The following is a 27,637-nucleotide window of genomic DNA, read 5'->3' as shown; positions in this document are numbered from 1 at the left end:
ACATTCTAGCACACAGCCCTCTGCTCCTATCAGCAAACCTCAATGGTGGAGGGAGGGGAAACTCTTGAGTGAGTCAATCACTTTTCTCACAGATGCTTTCTTCTCTTCTAACTGTATGCTCTTCCTACTTGTGTTATAATCACCAGTACTAGGGGAAAAAAAGGTCAAGACTGTATTGATAAAGATGTTTTACAGGGATCTACATAAATAAAAAATGTCCTAGTTAATTACTGGCCTCAAAATATTGGGTATCTGACACTTCCAATTTTGATAAGCAACTTCAGAAAAAAATCTGGATTGTTATAGACTGTCATGTCAAAAATGAGTTAGTACCATGGAAAGCTAAAGCAAATGGCCATAAAATCTAGCATAGCTGTTTTCCTCAGTGCCTGATGGATCTGCTTAGGAATCGCCAGAGGCTGCAAAGGCTATGGGGTCTGAAAAATACAGGAAAGCTAACAGTTCTTAATTTTTAGCCTAGAGCTAATAGTTTCTAAGTGAAGTTTGCTTTCTCCTGTTCCCTGAGCTTGTTCCATCAATTTGCACCCTCTCTGGCTGATGCCTGCTCTTTGGAAATCAGTGATGATCTTTACTTATGTACAGTCTTGGTTCCTGGAGGTAGAATATACTCTCAAGAGAATCTTATAAATGCATGTTGATGCCACAAATACAACTACAGAACAAAAATCCTTGAGTATCTTGGAAATGATATCCAACAGAAATGCAGATCAAAGCTGCTATATGACGAACTTGTATGTAAGACTATGCATCACTTTCTTGCTCCCTATTTTCTACTGAAGAATGCATGGCTCCAGAAGTAGATGAAGTTTCCACTTACTCAACACGTATTTACCGAGTGCCTACTATGTGTCAGAGACTGTGTTAAATAAGCACCGGGGGCACAACAGAGACAAGCAACAAGACTCAGGGAGCTTAGCATCTATTACAGAAGGCTTACATAAGAAATATAAGAAAGCATAAGGGAATACTTATGCTTGGGAATACATGCGAGGAAGGGCTTACTTACTCTAGTCCAGGAGCCAGCAAAGTTCTCTGGGAAAAAATGAGAAGCAGAGAAGGGAAGGATGAATAGAAGCTAGCTACACTTCAATGCAGCAAACGTGGATTTTCCAAATGCAAGGCCAAGTAAGCCCAAGTGAAAACTAAAGCATCTTCTCCTAGAGAAAGTAGGCCCCCCACTGACCCCATAATACAAGAGAATACCTGAGGTTTGCTGAAGTTCCCACACTCACTACTAAGGAAGGGACCAGGATGTGTGAAAGGCCCCATGATCTTGGGCATGCTCTTCAACCAATTCAGCCCCACATTTCCATCTTCCACCTTTAACCATCACATTCTGTCCTAAACAAATAAGCTTTATTTCCTAGAAAGAATTCCTTTGCAGACACAGAATCTATTTTTAGAATGTGTAACCTTGTACGTCTGAGATCGAATCGGCAACTACCATTGCTACTGAAGACAATGCCTGGGGACCCTTCATGGAGGGCTAACTTCCACTTGGCTGTTCTACACAGAGGATTTGAGTACAGGTATCAAGGTAGGAAACATCCATTACAGCTCCAGAAGATGGGGCCACAAGGACAGACCAGCTTACGATGCTGCACTAGGGGCCCCTCACCTCTTAACAAGCAAGGGCTAATGAGAGCAGTAAGACCACAGTTTGAGGTTCATGGTTGAGACAGAAAGCCAAGTAACGCACTGGTTCAAATACAGCACTACCCTAAAAATCGTAAGGATGAGCCCACCAGCCCCCCACCCCATGGCATTTCTGTGTACAGAATTCAAATCATGCATCAAGTACGGGTCAAAACAGCCACTTAAGAGTTTTGCTGGTCACTGGATAAGAAGCACCACACACAAATGATTTGCTGATCACCCAGTAACACCATTTCATCCTCACCCTTTTAAATGGGGAAAGACAGTTTCAAATATCTAGCCAGTGGGGAGCCTAACCTCAGACTAGATGGGGACTGGCTCCAAAACCTGTTCTCTTAGCCATTAAGGCTTGGTGTGTGCAATGGATAGGTCATAATTTCCAAAACAGGAAGACAGCCTAGACCGTTTCCATTCAAGAGTGGTCTGCAAATTAGCAGCAATGACATCACCTGGAACCTTGTTAGAAATGCAACATCTCTGGCCCTGCTCCAGACCTACTGAACAAATTTGAGAAGCACCATACTAGAACTCACTGGGAGTGAGGAGCTTTCAAGCCAGGTAGTGCACAGCAGCAAGTGGTCAGAACCAGCCAGTTTCCATCTGATCATGACAACTACAGGCCCTCCGAGTGAGAGAGAGAGAGAGCGAGAGAGAGAGACAGAGAGAGCGCGAGCGGAGCTGCTCCAAGCGGCAAATCAAGAACTTCCACCCCAGAGTGACAATCTTCTTTCAAACGCAGGGAGAGGAGGAAGAGTGAGAGGGAAAAGGAGGGGTAACTAAGCCCTTTTTACCTTCTATTCAGCATAAAACCAGGCCCACCAAATAACAAGGGAAAGAAAAAACAAAGTGACAGAGCACTAAACACAGCTGGCGATTAGTGCTGACAAAGGCTGAGGAAGCACCTTTTCCTCCTTCATGTAGAGAATCTAACCCACACTTCATCCTGAGTCAGGGAGGGAGCTGGAAAGAAGGGGAAGGAGCTTGGTTTGGAACCAGAATTTCTTTCCTAGATCAAGTCCAAAACAAGGAAAGAGGACTTCTGAGCTACTTGTTTTTTCCCCCCCCCTTTAAATTCAAGCTTCTGCACACAAGCACATGCTATGGGTGAGATGCATTTTTGCCCCCAAAACAAAACAACAACAAAAAGAAACCTAGGCAGTTTTTTTGTTCTTAAATGTTGCTTGGAGAGTGATTCAGCTTCGAATGTTAACAGTTAAGGCTGCAAACTTACTTTCTCACTGCGTACTCGCATCCCATCTCCTTCCAAACCCTAAGAGATTAAAATCCACCTCCTCTAAACTTGGCTCATTAAAGGCAATCTTCCTGCTAAATACTGAACTGGAACTGCTTTGAAGCTCAATGCAAATAAAGGTCAAACTATTTTACGTCCTTTTTAAAGATTTAGGGAAAACAAAGTTCCACAAGGGCAGGAGGTGGAAAAACTGAATGATCACTGAGAACTTACCATTCAAAGTGATTCAAGAAAGAAGAGCTTCATTTATTTGGCAGCTCCATGTCTTATCACCACCCCCCCCCCCCCGCCCCAATCTCTTCACATTTGCATTGTTCATGTAAAATGAGTCACGGAATGCAAAACTTAAGGTTCTCATAGCAACTGTTAACAATCCCACACTGTACATAAGCAGTATTGGCAATTACTAATTGGGTTGTTGCTAAAGGTGAACCCTTAATATACCTCATGTGTGAAGTGGGTGAAGGAGCACTCCAACAGAATTTTAAGCTTAAGTGTTTCTCAGCTGTGTTTACATCTGTAGCTTAAAAAAAAGGGCACGTGAAGAAGAAAAACAGATTCCAGATAAAGCCAATGCTTAGCACAACAAATCTATAATCCCACCAAGAAGGGAGCTAAGAATGTTAGACAGCTGGGCCATGTAAGGGCCCAGGTCCTACATGAACACATGGGAGACATTTGAGCAAAGGGTGCATCCCAAACCAGCAGACTGCCTCCAGAGAAGCTGGTAAGGCAGTTCAACATGGCCTCAAGACTTCTCTCTGGTGCTATCCCAGAAGCCCTTGGTCCTCATCTCATTAGGGTCTTAACTGCTCTTCTGAGAACTGGATCAATGGCATTAGCATTAGCCTTTGGCTAGCTCACCTTTGAGCTCAGGATACTTTAAAAGTGAGGTCTGTCATCGAATTAGAAAGTTTATCTGATGAACTGAGAGAAGACACTGGCTGTCTTCGAAGTTGTCATCTCCTACTCACACATATTACATTTATGTCAAGGTGAAAACTTTATCAACTCAATTTACTGGTCAGCTGACTTGATTTCAAACCAAAACGTAAGAGTAAGGGGAAGGGCTCATAAGATTATAGCATTTTAGGGCCTGAAAGAAAGTCAGCTGTCATTTAATAGAATCCCAGGCCACAGAGCTAGGACCATATCCTGGAGTTAACAATAATGGGGTAGAACCTATAAAAGTACAGGCCAATGGGAGTCAGAGAAGAGGGGGCAGACGCCTGTGTGAACCTTGTTAAAGGCCATACAGTAAGCAGTAAAGTCTGGATGAGAAACCAGGCCTTCCAATTCTTTGTCCGGTAAACTTTCTATTGCCCACTTTCCTTTAAAGTATTTCAAACTCACCTTTCACCTACTTTATTCCCATATAATTAGGCTTCCTATCTCAACTCTACTAAGCCGAGTAATCTCCCGCTGTACTGAAAGGTAACGATCTCGTTGAGGTCCCCTATAAGGATCATGGAAAGCAGTGGGGGCAAAATGCTTGACTAAGATGTACAAATGCTAATAATGTGGCATCATTATTGTGACATTTCTTGCTGTTGTAAAATCAAGGCCATTCATCAACGAATGAAAAAAAAAAAAAAAAAGAGCCCAGTGAAGTTGAAAGAGACACAAGCGATTAGGACAAGTACACATACCAGCATAGTTTTCATTTCAGTGAAAATTCAGGAAGACATGGACAGGGAGTGGATGCAGAAGAGCAAATATGATAATAAGGATGTGCAAAGTTGAAAGCAAAGAGAAAAGAGACTTTTAAAATTCTGTGCCACGAAACATGAGACCAGCAGTCAGGGTCCCTGAATAGGAGTTGTCATGCCTTTTAGCTGGCATGTTGGGAAGCACTGGCCTTGCGATCCGTCTCGGTGGTGTGTCCCGCAGCTTGCAGCGGCTTACAACTCAAAATGAATGTATACTTCATCAAGAAATCACTGATATTCGCAGTGCACCTTAAAAAACAGAACCCCACCGTACTTGGAGGTAGGTATATGTGGGCGAATCATTTTGCTTTAATCTGATCCATTATTTACTGAAATCTGAAAGGAAGTAGGATTATAAAGCCCCTATCATATCTAAGGGCAGCATGCAAAACTCAAGACGGCGAGCATGCAGAAATACGAGGGTGTGCTCGCTCCCAGTGGCTTCCAGACGGGGCTCTAACTTCCTCACCAACTCTCTCACCCCTGCAAACAGCAGAGCCTGACAGGGCCCCAAAGTTGTTATAATGATATCTTTTGGACCAAAAGCATCCATTGGCCTGACACTAGGCCTGAACTCTGAACAACACACTCGAAAGCAAGTGGCACAGCCGGGAGGTACGACAGCCGCAGCAGCCCACCTTCCAAACTGGGGCAACATCATGGTTACTGCCAGGGAGCAAGTAAGGTGACCACACAAACTTTTTTTTAAAGTATATTCTGTATGGAATGGAAGAAATTATTTTACGCTATTTTACAGATAGGAGAGGCAATCTGGCAAAAATCTTCTGATTCTAAAAACACATTGATAGCAAATGGGGCAATATGTTAATTCAATAAAGGTAAATGGAAGATCTTTGTACTACTGTCTAATTTTTCTATAAATTTGAAATTATACCAAAATTAAGTTATAGGAATTATTTTTTAAAAAATCCCAACAACTTCTGATGCTTAAATGTTGGATATCCTGGAGCACTTTAATCACCACATGACACTGTGAAAGGCGCAGCAGATCAGTCCAGGGAACCTTAACCGGCATTTCCTCTGAGGAAAGCCCTTTGTTAGTCTACAGCGGGCATTTCTTCCAAGGAAAGCCCTTTGTTAGTCTACAATGTTAACATTTCAACACCAGTTTCATGTATTAGCTCTCAAAACTCTGCTACACAAGGTAGTCAGTTTAACCTTTTCATCTCCAAATTACAAAGGAGGGTTCCTTGATGGTCAGCAAATACTCTGTCCCTCTAACCTGTTTTAAGCTATGCTTAAGTATCACCAGGACTAGGCTTTATTAGTAAAGCAGCTGAATTATTTATAAGGGTTGCACAGGACCCATTAGAAGTGCCAGAGCAGTAATAACTGGTTTAGGACTTTGCTTACTCAGGGCTACAGTTTAATTTGTCCATAAATGCCCCAGCTCATAAAGCCATCCCACAGGTCTGACCAGCCTGCTCTCCACAATCACATGTCCCAGCCATGCTCTCATCTTAGATGTGTTCCTATCGGTGTCATCTGGAGGCCCAAAAAACAAATTCCAACTCCAAAACAACTAAAATCTCATACCCTCATTACTACATTTCCTAAAGAGGGCCACTACCAATGTCCCCTTAACCTTCTTTAGGTCATCCCTAAAAGGCTGATTCCTGGCCAAAAAGAGAAAATAGGCAGATGCAAGAAAAGGAGGGAAGACTGGAGAAAAAGAAGAGGTTAAGACCTCAGGAAGAGCATGTGCAATGTCAATTTGGGCACTGCACATACAGCATGATCAAGAACATGTGCACTGTTTATTTAGCAAGTTAATTACCTTTTTTCTAAGCCTCAGTTTTCTCATATATGAAATGGGGACTATAATGATATCCACCTAATGGGGCTGTGGTAAGAATTAAATGAGTTAATCCACAGCATAAATATCCATTAAGTTAAACCTATTATTATTTGAGATTCAGACCTGCAATGAACCCTAGAGAAACCTAATCCGCTCCCTCAACTCAGTGAAAAAACCCAAGGCCCAGAGAAGCTATGTGACTTATTCAAGGCTAAGTGACTTTGGGGACAGTTCTAAGCCTTAATCCAGCTCTCTGGACAGATACCCAGTCTGGTGCTGTTTGCTATTTTAGGGCTGCTGTGGCCCTGCACTCATGCTCTATGGGAACAAAGTTATTTTGTTTTCTGAATTTTAAAATAAGCTAATAAGTGTTAGCCCAGAAACTTCAGTGTTTGTTCATTCATTCACCCAAGAACTGTCTACTGAGCGTTAACTGAGTCAGGTGATGTTTGAGGGGGTGTTACAGGGTTTCAGCAGCTAGAAGACAGACAAGGTCCCTGCCCTCAAGTGTCCTGCATTCTGGTGATGCAGTGAGTCAACAAAAAAGCAAATGAATACACCAGTAATTCCAGATAATGGCAAGTGGTATAAAGAAAAGAAAAAGGTGACACGAGAGAGCGAGTAGAAGCGGGGAGGGCGGAAGTCTCTTATGGAGGCCTTTCGTGTGGATTTTTTTGCAGTTCAGTCTCTAGGAAGATGACATTGTAACAATGGTTTCAGCATATGCATATATGAATATGCATAAGTTCATGTGATAAGAAGAAACTAGACAAAGTGGCATCACCCTCTAAAACTTTCACTCTGGGGCAATCATATCAGAAATAAACACACTAGCCATTACGACTTTATCATAACAAACCTTTTCTGGTCTTCGGTCTTACCTCCCTGGCTATTCTAGTGCAGACAGGCAGGTTAAGACAAAAGGACACCAAAGTAATCAAAACAAAAGTTTACATCACTCTTTCAGGTGAAGTTCACTTCTCTACCCTCTGGAGGTTAGATGCTTAGCCCCTGCCATCTGTGCTGTGGTGCCACGGGATTCCTGCCCCCAGAACCAGTTCAGGGGATCAAAGAGCTATTATTAATGTCTCAGTTTAGGCCAACTGAGGGAGGGAATGGCCGTAGAGGCAGGCCTCTCGCCCCTTCCTTCAGCCGCCCTCCTCCACAATGGGGCCATTGAGCAGGCGCCACAATAGATGGCTGAGAAGAAAAGTCCGAAGGAAAGCATACATAGTCCCCTCGCACAGACTCAGTCATTCATCACCAGGCAAGTGCCAATATCTGGGAACAGCAATCTCAATTTCTGCAAATCCTTCAACCTGCAACAGCTGCTAGGGACTCTGGTGGGCGGCTTTGCTGCTTACGAGAGTTTCCAAGACCAAGCCCTGGACTGGATCCAAGTCGACATTACTTAGGTTAGAGACACTCTGGCTGCAGAGAGCAGCGACAATGGACTTCACAGCTTATAAAGCAGCTTACAAAGGGCTCCCATGTATTTCAAAAAGCACTTCAGATAGCTGGTGAGAGAAGCTATCTTGCACAAACGCATCCAAGCAGTTTATTCCTAACCCACTTAATTCAAGGTTTCTGTCAGAAGCCAACGACATAGTGGAGGAAGGGGCCGAGAAGCACGAGAGGGCTGGATGGCTGGGCAGCTGCGGGAACTCAAGCAGCCCCAGCCCTCCCCTTGGGAGCACCAGCTCAGCGGGACGGGGAGTGACTGGCAGCAATCAGCCCTTCACCTGGGTAACACGTGCAATGAAAACACGAAAGACAGTCTGTGGGACTCCTTGGTGCTTTAGTGAGCTGTTTGTCTCAACTGCTTCCATCAGCACCGTTCAGTGGCATTTGCTACTGAACGAATCCTCTGAATGCCCTCTAGAAGCCTGCCACCATACGACCAAATGCACCTTCAAATGACTGCACAGATGACTCCAGTCTTAGCACTCCCAAGTCTCCAGGGATCCACTCATCTCCCCCATGTTATCTCTGCACGCCCTGTTAGGCACAGCTGAGTTCATGGAGAACAATTTTGCCAGGTAAAAGGCACAGAGACTAAAAGAAGCTAAAGACTAAAAGAAAACACCAAGGCTCAAAGGCCCATGGATTTGGAGCCTGGAGCTCACAGAAGCCACTTGGGTACACAGCAAATAGTAAGTGTGCCGAACAGGGACCATTTCCATGGAAGAAAAGGGATACAGAGTAGGTAAGAATTCTTAATTTCGTCTTGTTCGTGAACTTTTCAAAAGAACTTCATGAGTGCTTTCGTTTTTGGAAAAGGAACTAATGTAAAGCTGTGAAGGAGAACCATCCCTGAACTCTTACATGTTTAAATGGAAGAACCCCTGAAAGGATGATGGGCCCCCCACAAGACAACAGAGCCCATTTGGAGATCTGACTCCATTGTTTGTATGCTTCATGTCGGTTTCTTGGAGAACACTGAATCAAGCAGATTTCCAGGTAAGAAATCATTACAAGATTAATGAACAGAATCAAAGAAAAATATATACAGCTGTATCAGATGTGAAGTACGACTTGGAATTGGAAAAAAGTTACTAACCTCCCACCACTCATTCCAATGGGTAAGACCTAATTTCTAAGGAAATAAAGAGTGAATATGATGTGGCAGTGTTTACTATGAGGCATTCTCATAGCATGAAATGGGTCAACATGAAGAGTAGGTTTAAAATGCTACTACCCTGTAATTTCTTTTACTATTTTATGAATGCCATGTGGGGCAATGACATACCTTAATGGGATCAGGTTCTAAACTAACATTTCTGTATTTGGATCACAAGCCTCAAATGCAACTCCTCATGTTTTGGTTATTCCAGCAGCTAATTTGCAGAATGAGGACTACGTGAGAGATCTTTAGTGAGAAGGTGGTGGGGAGGGGAGAATAAAAACTGTTTATATCAGTTGGAGAATTTCTGCTTGCTTGCCCAGAATGCACAATTTCCAGTGTGACCTCCCTGGATTTTTCAAGATGTTTCAAAAGTCAGATTTCACCAAATGGAAGGGTCGCTGGAACAGAACTCAAAGAGACCCAAAATTGAAGATCACAGAGAAACAGCACAATGGCCTGAACACAGACTTATCTGCCAGAGCTCTGCCCCTACTCTGCTATCAGAAACCATCCAAACACTAGCGTAGGCTAATTTGGGCACGCCTATGCCTAGGAAGGCTCCACTCCCAGGTCCATGATCCATGGCTGGGCATTTCTAGTTTGGGTCTTGTGATCAAGATGTTGAAGTCACCATCCACCTAGAGCAATAGTTCCCCCAAGAGGACTGACTGAACTTTCACTTAAGCAGCTCACCTCCAACCTGGTCTCGTGTATGCTGATATTGTACATGTGCTGTCCTGCAGTGCAATCTAAATGCTTCTTGTCAAAAATAAGCCCCTTGAAGGCATATAGTCTCCCTTTCTTCCCCCCATGCAGTAACAGGTTTAATAAATAACCACTGATGAATCAACTATAAAAAAGAGGGATGGGAGCATGAATACAAGCAAGAACAAGTACCCTTTACCATGTCTTCCCATCCACCAAACTGTGGAGGAGAAAATTTCCTCCTTTCTAATCAAAGCACACTGCTTACCAGGAGTACAACGCAAAAGGGAAAGATGGCCACTCTACGCAATATGCCTATTTTGATACAAAGGGTTGGGTTGTCATTAGCACTTCCCAATCACAGCACTCACAAATAGGTCCAAACTTGGAACAGAATAAAAAAAAAAAAAAATCCTATCAAACAATGAGAATCAAGAGTGAAAAAGAAACAGCAGTTTGCTGAAAGAGACGAAAATATATCAGGGCCCTAGAGGAGTTATTTCTGAATTCCCTGCACATACGACATCATTCATGAAGAAGGCAATGGTACAAATATAGCATAAATGTCGTCTGCTCTAGCTTGTAATTTAAAATGCAAATGCTAATGAGCGAACTGGTATATCAGTGGAGTTAATAACCGCATGCCTAGCACAGGGGCTGCATCCAAAACACACACAGAGAAGAGACAGACACCATGTTCCAATTTAAAAATAAAAACACCCAAATTAACCCTAGAAAAATCACTAGCAGATGTACAAGCTCAGGAAAAGGAGGCACACCAGGGCAGGGAAATGGGAACTTCTCCACCCGTTGTAGACTAAGTAGTCAATTTAAATAACTTCCTACATATAGTGAAGGTAAGCATGGGAGTTACTAGGGTTTATTCAGGACTACTATTGTAAAGCACAAGTATAATAAGGAAAAACTACAGGGAATCCAGAAAGCTTAGACAAAGTTTCTCCAAAGCCCACTTGGAAGCCTGTAAGCCAACCTTGAAGGGAGCCTTATGTCCAAAAATCAAAAGCCACTGAAGAGAGACGCAGACCTCATTTATTTTATCACAGGTAAAGGGTGGTTGAAAACCAAAAAACCAAAACAACAAAAAACCCCCCAAACTTAACAAGTCTGGATTAATGTGGTAATTTAAATAAATGGGGAAAGGCTCTGATGAAAAAACACGACAGAGAATGCAGTTGTGTCTCAGATGCCTTCCGGATATGAAAGGAACTTCTGTGAATTGTTTTTCCTCCTATAAGTTCTGTGCTTGGCAGCCCTACCTCAGAATCTGGGAGCAATCCCATGGCCCCAAGACTGAGTGCAGATCCTTGGGCTTCCTTAGAGCCCCGCAGGCAGGAGGCATGAGGACATGCAACATGTGGCCAGTGGTTCTATCCAGTTCCCTGAGTAAAAAACTGTGGTGCCCACTGAGGGGCAGCAGGAGGGTGTGCTAGGGCCAGTTGCCCACACTGGGCACCTGGTGTGTTCTAATTCTCATGTTAGTGCCATTCACTGAGATCTAATACAAAGGGCCAGGCTTAGACTGGCATAGACAGCCCACCAGGTTGGGGAAGCCTCAGGAAAGCTTTCTGAAAGGAATCCAAGGTGAGCAAGGGTTTGGGGGCAAAGAGTTTTTCATGATGAGGAACTCTTTTTTTTCAACCCAGTCATATCTCTGTTTGAAAGGGGGATGTGAGAGGTGGTTCCCATAGCAACCAGGATTAAGTCTTATAGGCAGTGTGCACTGTTCACCCTGGGGCTGTCCATTACCAGATTTCAAAGCATTTCCCTTTAATTTCAAATTACCACACCATTTACACTCCCTCTCCTGCATCCAGGTGCTGCCATTTTCTACTATTAGGCTGGCCAAAGAGACACCCCACAGGGCAGGGGTCGCGGTGAGTAGCCCAATCCCGGATGCTGCTGCTTACCACCACTACTACTAAATGGCTGCTGACAAATGCCAATAGGCTGACAAGATGACAACAAAAAATCCATGCTGAAATGTATTTTTCTGGGAAAGCCACAAGAATGGAATCGGAAGTGAGGTATCTGGGCACAACCAGAGACAGGTGCTGGTACTGGAAACACTCCAGCAGAGATAAGCTTCCCATTCCCTACCTGCCATGCCCACGGATGTGGAAGCCTAGATAACCTTTAAAAGACTCGGAAGAACCGTCAGGTGGGAGGGGAGGAGAAGGAACAGAAGGGGAACCCCCAGGGGGAAAGCTCCCAGGTCTGACCCTGTGTACCACTCTACTGGCTCTTCTTGGCTCTGCCTGATTACTACCAGGGGTACTTTTTTCCCTTGTCTCAACAAACAAAACAAAAACAAAACAACAACAACAAAAAAACCCAAAACAAAACAAAACCCTCAAAAGCATCAAGAGTAAAAAGCAATAGAAGAAGGCAGGCATCCGAGGATTTGGGAGGAAAGGATTCTTTTCTCCTAATTTTGACCCATCCATCCAGAGGGAATGAATGGGCCCAACCTGTAACAGCTGAGGCGAAATCAACGTCTTTCTTTTCTTGGCACAGAAAACCCAACCAAGATGGTAAGGGCTGAGCATCCCAATTAGGAGGCTGTGCCACCCTCAGCGGTCCGATGGGCTCCACAGAGGGGGTGCTCCTGCTAACGTGCTTCCCTTCAGCTGCAGGCCTCTAGACAGGCTGGCACACAGCTGCCGTGTGGGCCTTGCTGTCTCCCTCACCTCCAGGTCCCAGCATCGCACCAAGATAAGCAGGCCGGTCTGATGGAAATAATTAACCAGGAAGCAGGAGAGCAAGAATTTTCTTTAAGTGTTTTAGCTCCAAGGTCTGTGACTGCCATTAAACCATACTGTACAAATCTTATTTTTATTGATGTTTTTATTACTCTGACAAAACAAAACAAAATAAATGGCTACCGAGCAGATCAAATCCCTGCCTCTGGACCCTGAAATACTCCATTACATCCTGGGAGTCTCCTTTGATTCCTACTACTAGTCCTCAGGTCACGGCATTTTTAGGTCTCTTACTTTCCTGGTCACTCTCCTCTGATCCTTCCGCAGTTTGCTGATCTCCTTCCCAAAAGAGTGGTCCCCGGAGAGAAGATCATACTCCAGGCCTGCCCTGACCTGGGCTGAACCAGCACTCAACTCCATCCCTCTCCAGATGGTGTACTGCTGGCTTAGAAACCAGAATTGCCTTAGCCTTTTGGACAGTTATCACAATATATACTGTTAATGTTTTATAAAAATTGGAGTTGTTTTCATTTATATGGTTTTGAAGGCATATTTCTCTTATTCTTAGCCTTCTTAAAAATGTTTGTTTGTTTCTTCATGTCTATACATTCTTCACCTCAGTAGACACAACTACTTTGCTTGAAGCCTGGAACTTATGTATTTCTAAATTCCTAGCATAGCGCCCAGTGGAAATAAATTATTAAATAGCCATGCCATTGAATGACCCACAAATACGATGAGGCTCATTCTGGGGATGATTCACGATCTAAAGATGGGAGATAATCAGGCTATCTTGGTAGGCCTGCACTTTCATCCATATGACATGAGCAGGGGTGGTGGTATGGTATGCGTGCAGAGATGGCAGCGGAAGGCAGGGCACTGAACGCTCAACAGCAGAAGAGCAGATTTACACGCCCAAAGGCAGAGAGAGAGGAAAATGATTGATGAGTACATCCATTTCTTTTAGGCTACTCTTCCTGAGAACTAATGATATAGGCTAAGTTGTTTTGCCTAGATGAATCACACCTAGCCTGCCAAAAGAAAATGTTCCCGATCCTGGATGCTCAAATGCCACCTCCCTTGTGAAGTCTTTGCCATTCCCCAATTAATTGTTCTTTCTTCTGCACTCTCATGGTATGTTGCTTATACTTTTCATAACTCCTTTTTATTTTTCCTTGTTCAAGTTTTTCATATGGCTGTCTACACTACTAGGCTAAAAGCTATTCAAGAAAGCAGAAATTATCATATTAACTTATGCATCACCCACAGTCTACCTATCAAAGACTGCTTTTTCTTATAGTGGGCTTGCAAAATCTTGGCCTCATTAAAAAAGGCTCCCCGACCTGTTTACTGTGCTAATGCTTTCCTAACGAGTGATTCTCCAGGACCTCCTGACATGAATGTAATTCATAAAATTCATATAATGGTATCTTTAAAAGTGAAGAACTAGAGCTTCTCCAGAAAAGTCTCATGTCAAGCTGCCCATTTCCAGTAATGGCACCCATCTGAAAGCAAGTAGGCGGTGGAGACAGAATCAAACTGGCAAGTCCCAAGAGAAAGAACACCCCACTTTACAAATACCCATTAAGTTGCAATTCAATTAAAGCATCTGAAAGGAATTCATAAGTATCAGCAGACCCTATAATTGCTTAATTAAGGATAGAAGCCCAGCAAACACAACCACATAGCAGCCTGATTCATTAGCACCTCTGTTATAGCAGAATGGGATTTCTCACTTAAACATACATTGGCTTTAATTGTGTAATTTGGTTAGGCACTGGTAATCAATGGGGATCCACCATTCCTGGGGCCAGGAGATGGGGAGGATATTCCTGTTCACCTTCCCTCTCCTCTCTCATTAGAAGTTTTCGGTCCATTTTTTTTTTTTTTTTTAATTTGACAGAGACACAGTGAGAGAGGGAACACAAGCAGAGGGAGTGGGAGAGGGAGAAGCAGGCTTCCTGCGGAGCAGGGAGCCCGGTGCGGGGCTCGATCCCAGGACCCGGGGATCACGACCTGAGCCGAAGGCAGACGCTTAACGACTGAGCCACCCAGGCACCCCAGTTCTCGGTCTATTGAAACAGGCAGTTGTATTCCTATTAGGACTAGCTGGAGAAGAGGCGTTAAAAAGAAAGAAGGACATGAGATACTTTCCTCAAAGGCATTCAGGGTGGAAGGACACATCCGAACCTTTAATTTACCCACCATGCACATGACCACCATAGAAATTTACCAAAACCTAGATACCTAGAACCTTTTTCTCATTGCATCCCTTGTCATAATGCAGCTCCAGTGGGGGAGTTGTAATCAAAGAGAGAGAGAAAAAAATCGAAAAATGCCAAAGGGCCTGCAGGCGAAGGGAAGTCTCATTTTCTAGTCTTGTTTCATATGACTAGGCAACTGGTTAATTAAAAGTCACCTGCTGTGATCTACATGGGAATCCCCTGCCAGGTGGCTGCTGCCTTCTAGGGGATTTGTACCATGGGATCCAACCAAGATGACTGACATTCACTCCCCCACACTCCGAAACTGCTGCAGTCCCTAATTCCTCATACATACTGCTGTCCTAGCTTTAGGAACATGGAAATGCATATGGGGTGCGCTCAGTGACTTAGTAGAAGATACCAAATACTTGAAATGAGACTACTTAGATTACTTTGCACTGAAACCTCAAATTATTATTCTCTTCCAATTCAGGCAGCTGGTTCACAGGCAAACTTGATACCTGCCTCTGCTTAGTCAAGAGGACTACTTCCTGAACTATGCCCTTGTCATGACCCAGATACCCTAGAGCTAAGAGAGTAATTCAGACATAGCACTAGGATACACACTCCCCATGCCCAATGGTGCTGTTAAATAAAAATGTGAATCAAAGGCCAAGTGATATGCAAATATGTGCACCTCCTATCCCTTTCGACAAGAAACTAAAATGTGAAACAAGTGAAAATACGTGAAAAATAAAGACTGGGGGCAAACTGCTTTTGTTCTAATGGGAGGAAAAGCGTGGGACACACTAAATGCTAGATGAGGAAAAAGGATGCTTTCAAACAAATGTGGGCTGCCCGGGGATCTTGGCTTCCCTGCGAACTGAGGACAAGACCTGGCTCTGATTGCCTCCACGACCGAAATAAGTCTGCACAGGAGGAGGCCACAGTGGCAGGCAGAGGGGAAGTCAACAGTCCCTGTTCTGATGCTGTAAGGTCACCTGCTCACCGACCAAACCTAAGCCAGGTGCTCAAAGGACTAAAGGGCGAGAGCTTCCAGGAGGCACTGACCTGTCAGCTACAGCTGACTTTGCCCAGCCCCACCTGCTATCCCATCTGACCAAGCAATCATTCCACATACAGGGGTGCAGGAACCGTGACAGAGAGGCCAGCTGGCTTGGGCCAAATGCCACTCCCTATCAAGCTGTGGGGCCGTCTGCCCAAAAAAGGCGACATAAAAATGGAAAATGTCCACCCCACCTTGAAGTCCAGAGGGCTCTCTGAAAGGCTGGGATTAATGAGAGCAGCACATACGGGACTGCTGAACAATTATCTTGACTTTCCCCTTGAGAATCACAGCCCAAACTCCCTCCTGGCTGCAGAGAGACATCATTTCCAGCAGAATGCCATTTTTCCACGATGTAGAGCACATCCCACAGATACCTGCAAAGCTGTGCCACGAGGTTCACTGTCCAGGTGAACCACCCCACAATGTGAATGCTGTGTCTGTGTCTACACTCACATTCAGCGTTCATTGTAGCTGGTCTCAGAAGACCAAGGGGCCCTCCTCTAAGGATACTCTCTCCATCCTGCTCTCTAGCCATCTCATTCCTGCCGTCTCCTCTAGCTCATCGCTCTGTCAATCAATTCCTTGCAGCCTTTCTTCGTTTCTTCTTCTCAGGATTCAGACCAGTGCGTCTCATGTTCCCTATGATACTTTCTCACTCCATCTTTTTTATATCCTCATTTGCCAAGAAGATTTTGTTGAGTTTTACTTCTGTAATTGGTATTATGAAAACAATAGGTATACCGAAAAACTTTTCCAACTCAATGCCACGTTCTGCTCCAATCTTAGGAATTACAGTTACACAAGTATTCAAGTTGCTGACATCCTTAGAATGTTACTGTGACCCCTTAGCTTTCATTTTTATGCATTCCGTTTGCATTCTGTTAGAATTTTGTAACGAGCACTCTATTTTTGATTCTGTTCCTCATTTCCCACATTTACACCCTAATCGCCTGTAATCTGCCTTTAGCTGAATCAACTCTGATGAAATTGCACTGACAAAGGTCATCTGTGACTTACTAATTGATAAACAGTATAAAATCACTTCCTAGTTTTTACCTACTTGATATTTTAGGTAAAATCTGACAGTGCCTACTCCTTGGATTTCTTTCCTCTCTTGGCTTCCTGAACATGCAGGATTCTCCACCTAATCCTCCGACCACCAATTATTGGTTCCTAAAACCTATTCTTACTTTGGTTTTGCCCTTGCTGGTGGATATCCCAGTCTGCCCAAACACTCAAGCCTTGGGCGAGTTACTTTCCTTCCTACACTCAATGTCACCCCCATTTCTGACCAAAAAAATCCAATCATTCCCTGAATTATCAAGTCTTCCTCCTAAATACTTTTCCAACCTCTCCTCTTCACTGCCAGATTTTAGGTCACTAACCCTCTTGCTTCTGTAACTGCTTTCTCAGTCTCCAGCCTCATTTATTCCAACGTATTCACCAAAATAAGCTTTCTTAACACAAGTGCGAGCACGTTGCTCTCTTGCTCAGTACCCTGAGTGACTCTGAGGGTCCACGGTATATCCTGTGTGCATTTCTAACCGCATCCCACCCCAACCCCTCACTCCTTATATTCCACCAATACCAAAGGGGGCACAGTTACCTGGGCACACCAGGAAAGATCATACCTCTACACCTTTGTACATGCTGTTAACCTCTAGTTGGAATGTTCCTTTCTTCCTCCTTTTCCCCTCCTGTCCCAACACTGCCAACTCCTATTTGTCCTTCAAAAGCAGCTCAGGTGGCAGCTCCTCAGGGAGACAACCTCTGATTTCCCTCTAAGTAACTGATCACTCCCTTCTCTGTGTTACTTCTGTGCCTTGTAAAGAATTCTCTTCACCTAGAGCCCAATGCTGCAGTTTGCTTACAAGTCTGTGTTCCCTCCAGAGCTTCCAGAGACCTAGGACAATGTCTTACCAGGATGCAGAGTTCCTCTTTCAAAACTCAAAGGGAAAAGCCAGTAGCCTTCCTATCAGTGAGCTTTCTGCTCATTCAGGAGGAGGCAAGAACAGCACCTTTCCTTGGTTTATTTCCACTGATAGGTCAAAGTCTCCATGGCAGAGCCTCAGCTGTGCACACACACACTGTACAATATACCATTCCATTTAAGAGTTAAGAAGAGCTCTAGTTATGAATTCACCAAGTCTTTGTGAGAGGAAGGGGGAAGGAAACATATTTATGGATAATCTACTTTATGGCAGGCTTGTTCTGAACCCTCTACACATCTCATTAAATCCTCACAAAATCCTAAGAGGCAAGAAACACTTTCCAGTTAACTGATGTCTAAGCTAAGGCTTCAAGAGTAAAAAACCTCCCTAAAGTCACCTGCTTGTGCAGAGTAGAGCTGTGATTCAAACTGAGGTCTGTGTGCTCTTACTTTCCCCTGTCCGGTATCCTTGCCAGGTTTCTAAAGAAATCAGAAGATGCAGAATATAACCGCATATAGTATGGCACGAGAAAAATGGAAAAGCTTATATTTTATCATGTATTTGCATTGGTAATCTATCTTTCAGAATGTAAGTTAACTCAGGCACTGTCTTTCGAATTGCTAAACTTAGAATAATGCCAAGTACACACAGGAACTGGCTGCTGTGGAGTTGAGTGACCAGGCTGCGTTGTGTCTGAGCTTCAGTTGGTTGGAAACTGCCCCAGTGAACCCTTATGCAACACATATACAGTGGGACAAGGCCTTTCTGGCAGTTGGCTGAAGTCCAGAACAGTCAAGCAAGACAAATGCTCCATGGGAAAGAAAGTACAACCAGAAGGGTTCTGCAGGAAAACTCCAGCCAGGATAGGTCTAAGCTCTGAGCTGGGTCCGTTCAGGTAGTTTTGAATTTAGAAGCCAGAACTTCAATGTTTTCTTTCCCCTACAGACCTGTGGCCAAGCTTTCCAGAAAGAATAATACTTTTTCTCTTGTTCACCTCTGGGATAAAGCTCCACACTGCCAAGAGGATGCTTTTGTTTTGCAGACATAGAACAAAGGAGAAGTTGAATATATACTTCCAACTCTGTAACAACAAGAATTCACTGATAAGAAACTTCTCGGCTCCGGAAATCTTAAGGGCACGAATGGCTTCCGTCACACACTGCCATGCTACCGCTCCGTTTACTACAGCTCACAGAAGCACAGCCCTCCAGTAAGGTATGGATTTGTTCTGGGCCTTCCTTTCCGCAGCTGCCCCTGAGCTTCATGTTATATTTCACAGTTAGTCCCCTCAGAAAGCCTGCAGAGCTGCGCAGTGATCATTAACTTCTTCAGAGTGTGCAAGACAGCCTCAGCCAGAAGTGGCAGCCCAGCAGCAGCAGCAGAGAACGTCACGGCCATGTGTTCACTGAGTGATTTATCTCACATAACAACCCATTTAGTTAGGGCCTGAGGGAGACCCTGATCCAGAGAAGAAACTATCCGTGCCTTCTAGGAAAAGGAGGCTGAGGCAATCTGGCAGGGGACAGCAAGCATGGCTCCCATTTCTCTCCCCCCATGGCAAATTCTATTCAAGAATCCCAACAGAAGGAGTGCTGAGGGAGCAGGGTATCAACAGAAAAGGCAATGTGAACCGGGAGAACACAGCAGAATATGTATGTCCTTTGTGAGTGAGTGAATGTTTGTATGTACAGGGGTGGGCTGTGGGGTGTTGAAGTAAAATGACACTTTCTCTCAAAGACCACAGTCTCTGTGAAGTACTGACTGAAAATAAATAACTTTATTATCTGCCATTGGGGAAGAAATAAGGCAGTCTGCCTTGAATGCATAAATATAAATTGCTCAAAGAACACAGTTCATACACAGTCTTTCTGGCTTGAGAAATATTAAGCTACTAAAAAAGATAGGATAAGAAAGATGCGCATTCAGTCAGCAAAGAAAAGGCGGCCTTCCCTAGCACGTCAAGCTTAGTGCAACAGGGAAATAGTAAAGATGCAGGAGCCTGGGAAGGTAATGTCATGTTTGACGTTTCAGAAAGGATTTGGATCCTAATGACAGCTGAAAAGAATAAAAGACAAACGGTACTGCCTAGGGAGACACAAGGAGAGGGTGTCTCAGCTCCTCGGTGGACTACCCATGACTAACATGGCAGGAGTGGTCTATCCCAAATGCGAAATACCGACTGTGAGAATTCCATCATTAGTATTTTTCTTTGTCTGGAATTCCCTTCACCCAGGCTGTGAAAAGATACATGTTGTCTTTCAAGCTGCTCTACTCTTATGCCCTGTGGCTGGTAGAAATGGGGAGCAGGAAGAGGGCCCAGTGTTGGGTCTGCAGTGATAGAGGGATCAAATCTAGCAGTTTTGTGTTCACATCTCAATCAGAGACTAAAACACCTAGATTGGTTCGAGGTCCTATCTAAAACACAAGGGAAAAGAGGGCATGTGACCTCCAAGCATGACCTCTGAGCTCCGGGAAGAATTATCAGAACATAAAACACACAAGACTTACCTGCAAGCAAGAAGGTGATAAGGCAAGTTTCCTTTGGCAAATATAGCTTGAGACGAGAACCACTGAAGACATATTCCACCACAGCTTCAGAACGACCTGCCCGCTGAAGGAAGGGCAGAAACTGCTTTGCTTTTTGGGTATCCTGGTGGATAAAAGAAAAGAATCATTAGAAAAAAGTAATAAAATCTGAGCAAATGATTCTTTTTCTCTGTTCTAGGGCAAAAAGTCTGGCAGACCATAGAAAGCTCGGCGAATAATCGTAGGAAAAGAGACAACCCTGAAACTATGACATAGGCAAGATACCCATGTGACTTCCACAGAAGAAACAGAGTTAATCTGAAATTTCCAGAATATTCTGTGCTTCCTTCTGTTCTGTTACTATGCACTCAATGGATATACAACTTAGGAAGGTGCTTTGAAATGAAAATTTCATTCCTCACGGGATGCAAAAAAGGGCTTCTCTTCCTTCAACAAAATCAGGGGGGAGAAGACTAATACCAGCCTTTCATGGAGGTTAATTTAACCTTTAATTTTCATTAAAAAAAAAAAAAAAAAAGTGATACCCAGGCTGTGTTACATAAAGCCCCTTCCCAAGAAACCCAAAGTAGTTCATCTTTAACCGTCAATGGGTTATGTAGATTCAGAGGCTCACTGTTTCTGAACATCAAGAGTGCAGCCTTCTTTGGGTGCCTATATAGCGAGCCTTGGTCTACGTGCTTTTCAGGGGTGAGCTGGGACCTGGGCAGACTGACTGTTTCTGTTCCCAGCCTGGGAGATCTCTAACAATAGGACATGCTCCATGGGGACCTATTCCACATCATGTCAGTATGAACAATTATAGAAACAGGAAAACACATGAAACCTAATAGCACTTTAAAACTTTTTTCACACATAAAACACAAAGTGCATGCCCTCTACCCCCTCAAGAGTAACCAGACCTTGGACATTTTGAACCTCAGAGCTCTCATCTAGAGAGCTTCAAATCCTTTCAGTCCTTCAAGCTAATGAAACAGATGACAGAGTAAGCAAGCATCAAAACATCACAGTGCATGTGCTGGGGGAGTAGTCAGGGGACGTCAGAATTTCCGAGGTTTTCAGCCCAGCCAGCAGAACTGTAAACTCCCTCTGAGGACAGCAAGCTCTGCACACTTTCCTGACTCCTGCGACACAAGCAGTCTGCACTCCGCCAAGCTCTTCCTTTCTGACTCTGCTCCTAGCAACAGAGCTATTGTATCTAAATTAATGCACATTAGATAATGAAAATTTAACAAGCCATCAAGAATTTGAGAGCTTTCACAGCAGCCAGAGGGGCTCCTCTCATTCAGAAGCAGTGAGGTAGGCTGGGATGAAAACAGTATTTATAGTAATGAGATTCATCCTTCCCTTCAAACAGATTCTCAGAGAAAAGGAGAGACAGTCATCCATTCTCAGTGTCTTTAATGGCACATTGGTAAAAGGTAAGGTAACAATGAGCTTTAGTGAGTTGGGAACTCCCTCAGTGAACACTTAAGCAACACATATTCTACTCTACATATACAGTGGGACAAGGCCTTTCTGGCAGTTGGCTGAAGTCCAGAACAGTCAAGCAAGACAAATGCTCCATGGGAAAGAAAGCACTACCTGATTAAAATCCTTTTGCCACACTAGTCTAAATCTGGGACATTATTCATGAGCTGAACCAGTAAATCAACAACAATTATTAAATTGATTATCGCAATTCAGGAGGCAACTTAATGTCTCTGAAGAGAGGGCCTTTCCCCTCAAAACTGCAGTAATCTATATTTTTCAGAAACAGACTTTTGCTCACTGTCATATGGATGTATTTATCTGGAGAAAAAAAAAAAAGGTGCTTATAGGAATAACAGCAGCTCACACACAAGTAGGTATTAATACAAAAAGAAGGTTGGAGCAGACTCTCACCATATTTTGCTAAATGATTACCTACTTTACCAAGAAAGAGAATTTCTCAGACTGGGAACCAAGGAGAAATCAAGGTACCTTACTATCAGCCATGTAATTAAACAAAAGTTCCTGACTCTTCCTAAGTCTCAACCTACAATTTAACAGTCCTAATGCAGAAACAACAACATATGGGAAGAAGGCAAAGAGAATATGACATGCCACTGATTATGACAAAGATTAGAAGTGAAAGCTGACTATGACAACTGAAGGCTTCTGAAAACAAATTTTAAAAGCCTACCACAATTGTCCATGTTTACTTCCAGAGGCCAAACTGCAAGACAAGACATGGAACCCCCTCATCGTTCCAAATGCTTGAAGATGATATGCCTATGAACCACCCGTTAAGGGAAAAGATACAAAATTTCACCCAAGTTCATAGATTCTTAAGAGTAAAAAAATTCTTATCAAGTCAATTAAATTGAATGTAAGTACAAGATGTCAGCTCTTTCAAATCTCCATCACAGGCAATGGTGTCTGTCTTTCCTTGTCATCTCAAGCGCTTCCCTTGCTTGGCATGTTCCTTTTTAACACAAAAATCCTTGAAACCTTTAAAATTTGTTTAAGTGGCTCATATGAAAAGACTGATATGTCAGACTGACAAGTTCCCTCAGGTGATGTAGCCATACATCATTCCCTGCTAATTTAGCTATGGAATTATTTATTTTAGGAGTTTTGATTGTTATTACCATAAAAATGACTGTGGTTAAACTCTGATTTGCCTTCCAAAGAGCCCATGTAAGTACAGCAATGTGCTTCAGTCTCTTACACTCACTTCTAAGTTTCAACACTAGGTAAATAAGAGAAAACCTGATTATGAGGAACAGTGTAACAGAGAGCAGTTTAGGCCCCACTGAGGAACTGAAGATGCCAGGTGGATCTTAAGGACAATAAAATGAGCAAGTTCAAATGACAACATTCAGATGACATTTGAAATTCTCCAACAATCCTGAAGCAGCACCTACTGAGATTTAGTGAAATCAAAGGTTTCTTTATAACCTTATAACTCCAAAAGGTATTTTTAAAAAGCGTCAGATTTAAAGAGATAACAACACTGAGACTTAAGGCACAGAAGGCTCATTTCAAGGTAAGACTATTCAGTATCAAGTATTTCTGTCTAGAAGTCTAGTTGCAGAGACTCTCATCCTCAGGTTTTCCATGCTGTGACTCATGTACATGAGGCCTGGGAGTCTACTCGCCATAGTTATCTGGCATAACATTGGCTCAAGGCTTTGAGAATCCAAGCAGATAAATTAGCTACAGTTTTCTGCACCAATATTCCCCTCCACTGGTGTAAATAATCAAGAAGCAACTGTACTTCTAAGCAGGTAAGTCTTTTTTTGTTGCACTGCTAGTTTTCACATTACCTGTGCTCCAAAACAAACCACACATAAGTTATTTTCCTGTAATCCTAGAGAAGCTAATTTAAGGTTGCATTAGCTACATTTAACTTGCTATTGTGGATAGCATCTCTTAAGGAATGTTTCTGCCTCCTCAATACACCTTGAAATTGAGAAAGTAATGATGCAACAAATGTGCCTGGGGTGACTTCATTTCAAAGGATGCTAATATCTGTACCACAGACTTACTGGAACGGAGCTTGGAATGACCCCAAAGAAAGGCAGGATGATCCTTAGAGGGAAAGGTTGTAAAGACACCTTAATTATACACTCCTACTCTGTCCTCACTTCTGGCCTGTCAGGTCAAACCTCTTCCAAATGCAGATTACATGTGTCAATGCCCGTAAGAAATTCCCTTCAGCAGGTAGATTGCCACCTGTCTCTACAAAGTACGATGTGTAAGCAAGCACATGTTGAAAATAATTTAGTACAATGAATGACCAAGCTTGGGAGAGTGGGAAAGTTGAGGACAGAAGAGGGCAGGGGAAGGGCAGGGGGAAAGGCAGAGGAAGCAGAATCTTTACATGGCACGCACAGGACCAAGGTCCACAAGTACGCTACTTAGACGCCCGTGTCCTCTGCATCCTAGAAGAGCAGAACTTATATAAATCAAAGTTCTGTGATTCTGGAACAGGATTTAGGCTGTCAGTTTATACTTGATGTTAGCAAAGTGAATTCTATGATTTTTCCACCGAAAATACCCACAGAGTAGGCATAAACATGCTTCCTGGTGAGAAGCAAACATCACAACATACAAAACAGCACAGGGAAATGGGAATCAGAGTAAACCTATTAGTTAGCCATTAATCAGGATTATCATGGGCAAGTCTCAAAAGGGAGATGTTAATAATGAAGCTCACTAATTAGTTTCATCATCACAATCACTCTTTGATTAACATCATAGCAAAAAGAACTAAAAACAAATACATGCAGAGCTTATTAGGGTACCATGGGGGTACTCCACCAGCACATGAGAAACCACATTTGAAAGAGGCCCATCAAACCTGAAGAAGGTGCCTGGCAATAAACCGAGTCCTGCATGGCCACTGCAGCGAAGCAGGAAGGTTTCTCCCCTGTGAGCGCTGACTATCCCCTCTATGGGGTCGGCCTGAGGCTAAGGCCTCCAAAGCACATTGCTGTTTGGGTCCAACCAATCTTAATACTGAAGTGGCAGAAGCTCTGTGTACAAAAGAACAGATACAGAGGGGAAAAAAAAAAGAGCATGGAGATCAGAACTAACACCTAAGGACAGGACCCAAACACACTCACTTTTTAAGCTGTACTGTGACAATTCATCGCCATAGTTACAGATCTTCTCAGGGCTCCCCAGACCAGGAGGATTTTTCCTGCAGCTATGTGGAAGACAAATCATAAGTACCTCCTCCTCCACCAGAAAGGCAAAAAAGTCATCCATCACTGCACGCTCTTCCTCTTTTCCACACCCTGGGCTCTATGGCCCCCACTGGCGTTTTAATGAGGCTGTGAGTCTCTGTGAGGAACCAGCTGTACAGCATGATAATCTCTTGATATGAATGGGACCCTGGGGGGAGATACTTGGTAATGCCCTCTAGCTCCAACATTTACCACAAAGCACTTAAAAATTTGGAACCAGCCTTCCCTGGCTGGTTACCAATGTTTCATGGTGAGGTGTGTGTGAGGGCACTAGGGGCATAAACATCAGTGAAGTGCAAGTTTAACAGGAATGAAGTGAACACAGCAGAGAACATAGAGAAAAACACTCCTACTGAAAAAATTATAAGGAAATGAAAAAAACAGGTGCTGAAAAGCTAAGCCATCAATCATCTTTCATTAAGTGCTGTCTATAGTTTACAGTCTTCTCGCACTATTTACTTCCTTGGCACAGAACCTCACTCAGGCCTCCAACATGTCAGAGCATAGGAGAAACAATGTTTCCTGCTCTGGGCTCCACTCCTGGGAACAGGAATCAAGAGGACAATTGCAGGAGCACTAGGCTGTGAGACAGCTTTGAGCTTGGGAGGCTGGCATTCCAATCTGTGGCACCCTCAACAGAGAACGCAACCTTCCGTTTTCTTCCTTGACTCTACTCCTTTACCAATTATTAGGTTAGGATGGCCTGGCTAAGCAAAGCTTCCAAACTTGGAAGCTAAGGATAGACCAAAGGGCAGAAGGAACAGCATGGTACACTTCCCAAATTGGAAGAAAGTCACAGCGCATGTCAGGGCAAGTGAACTTCATGCCCCAAATATGGAGGAAAAGAAATTTCTCTGCAATCAGACTTGGAAGAAACTTTGCGGATGTGCCTGTTGCTCTCAGGAGCCCTGCAAGGACAGGTGTCTGTAAATATTTGTATTTGGTCGGTCTTGTCCACCATCTATTTTCTTTCCCAAAGGTCCAATACTGATAAAAGAAAGGACTTGCAGTGCTACTAAGATGAGAAGACACAACCTATGTTTAGAAGAAAAATTGGCAAAGCAGCATTCCAATCGATAATCATGGCAACCTAAGTAGGAAAAAATCAAATCGCATTACAGAAATAGATTAGGGAACCCCAGAATATGGCCTGGACTTCACCTGTAATCACCCCAAACTGGTAATAGCTTAAAGCTCCCTCAACAGGGGATGAATAAACCAGCTGCAGTACCCTCACAGAGTGGAATGATACTCTGCAATAAGAAGGATACAGGCAACAACATGGATGGCTCTCAAATGCAGGATTCCATTTATAGGACACTGTGGCAAAGGTTAAAGTATAAGGACAGAAAATGGATCAGTGGCTGCCAGGGACTAGGGGAAGGACTCCAAGGGGATGGAAGAATTTTCTGGGATGATGCAATAGTTCTATTGTCTTAACTATGGTGATGATTACATGTATATACTGTAGCTTTTCAAAATGTACGTCTGTCAAAACTGACAGAATTATATTCTACAAATGATGTATTTTTATAAATTAAACCTAAAATTTAAAAATAAAAAATTGGCCTACATAGGTAGCCTATGCAAAATTTTAATTTTTAACTTAAGAAAACCTTTTTCCTAGTCAACTAATTTGTAAGTATCTCAGAGTTACAAGTTCAAAATGAAGCACTTTCCATGCTTTAGATAAACTAACTGTTCAATGAATTAAAGATTTTAAAAATTCAAGCAGAAAATAGTTTAGATGAGAAAAATCATGAGGTTAGAAGAGCATAGAAAAAATTTTATTGGTTTCACAAAAGCAGCGTAAGAAAGTATTAATTCTTAGGCAATGGCTAAAGGAAAGCATGATGCCATCCTCAACTGGCTATGTAGAGAAAATGTTTTGTTCAAATAAAGAAAAAAAGTACTGCTAAGTACATATCCCGATTGACATTTCTTTTCTACCTTGAAATAAAATCATGTGATATGGCTTAATGTGAATGAAATAATATCCACTTCTTTATCAAATAAAAATTCTATACTAGCTCAGAGATTATTCTTTTATTGAATGACTCTCAATTTCCCAAATTTAACCAGCTGAAATTATACTGTGATAACCATTCAATTTAACCTTTAGAAATGAAGTCACTGCCTTTTAGTGGAAAAATCTGCATTTTATCATCAACAGGAAATACAATGCCCTTGGCTTATTCTACAAGACTTTTTTTGAATTATAAATTTAGCATAGAAAGAGCAGATGGTGGTATATATGTGTGCCTCATATAAAAAGTGGAGAAGTATTTACTTAGTTATAATAAACTATCAACTATCCAAGCTTGCTTTCTTCCGATATTCAATTCTCTTTCTCTAACTCGGATGGGGTGTGAAGCTCATCAAGGTGGCGTGCCAAGGAATGTCCTTCCTCAAGTCTGCCAAACCACAGAACTATCTCAAAGTTATGACCTGTAATTTGTGAGGTCCAGAAAAGTTTCTACAAATAAACCCCACCTTCTTTCCCCCATCCCAAACTGTCCCTTTCCCCATTTCTCCATACTCTAACTTCCCAACAGATTATTACAATTTTTTCTTAAATTGATATTCAGTGTGAAGACTTTGTAAACCACGGCCCTCCCTAGAATGCTCCCCTCCTTTCTCCTGCTGACTTCTGCATGGTGGCCCGT

The 27,637-nt window shown here is 43.1% G+C and overlaps 1 protein-coding gene across 1 annotated transcript in view; it reads right to left on the bottom strand.

Annotated features, from left to right (window-relative positions):
- Positions 1-27,637, bottom strand: part of SND1 (staphylococcal nuclease and tudor domain containing 1) — a 394,531-nt gene that overhangs the window by 128,887 nt on the left and 238,007 nt on the right. The window contains exon 17 of the mRNA XM_044920011.1: positions 20,221-20,362. Within this exon, the coding sequence (XP_044775946.1) occupies positions 20,221-20,362 (142 nt within the window). The remainder of the gene's footprint in view (positions 1-20,220; positions 20,363-27,637) is intronic.

This window comes from Neomonachus schauinslandi, chromosome 12, assembly GCF_002201575.2.
Source record: "Neomonachus schauinslandi chromosome 12, ASM220157v2, whole genome shotgun sequence".
Lineage (NCBI taxonomy): Eukaryota > Metazoa > Chordata > Mammalia > Carnivora > Phocidae > Neomonachus > Neomonachus schauinslandi.
Note: the sequence above shows the minus strand (reverse complement) of the source record. Positions and strands in the feature narration are given on the sequence as shown.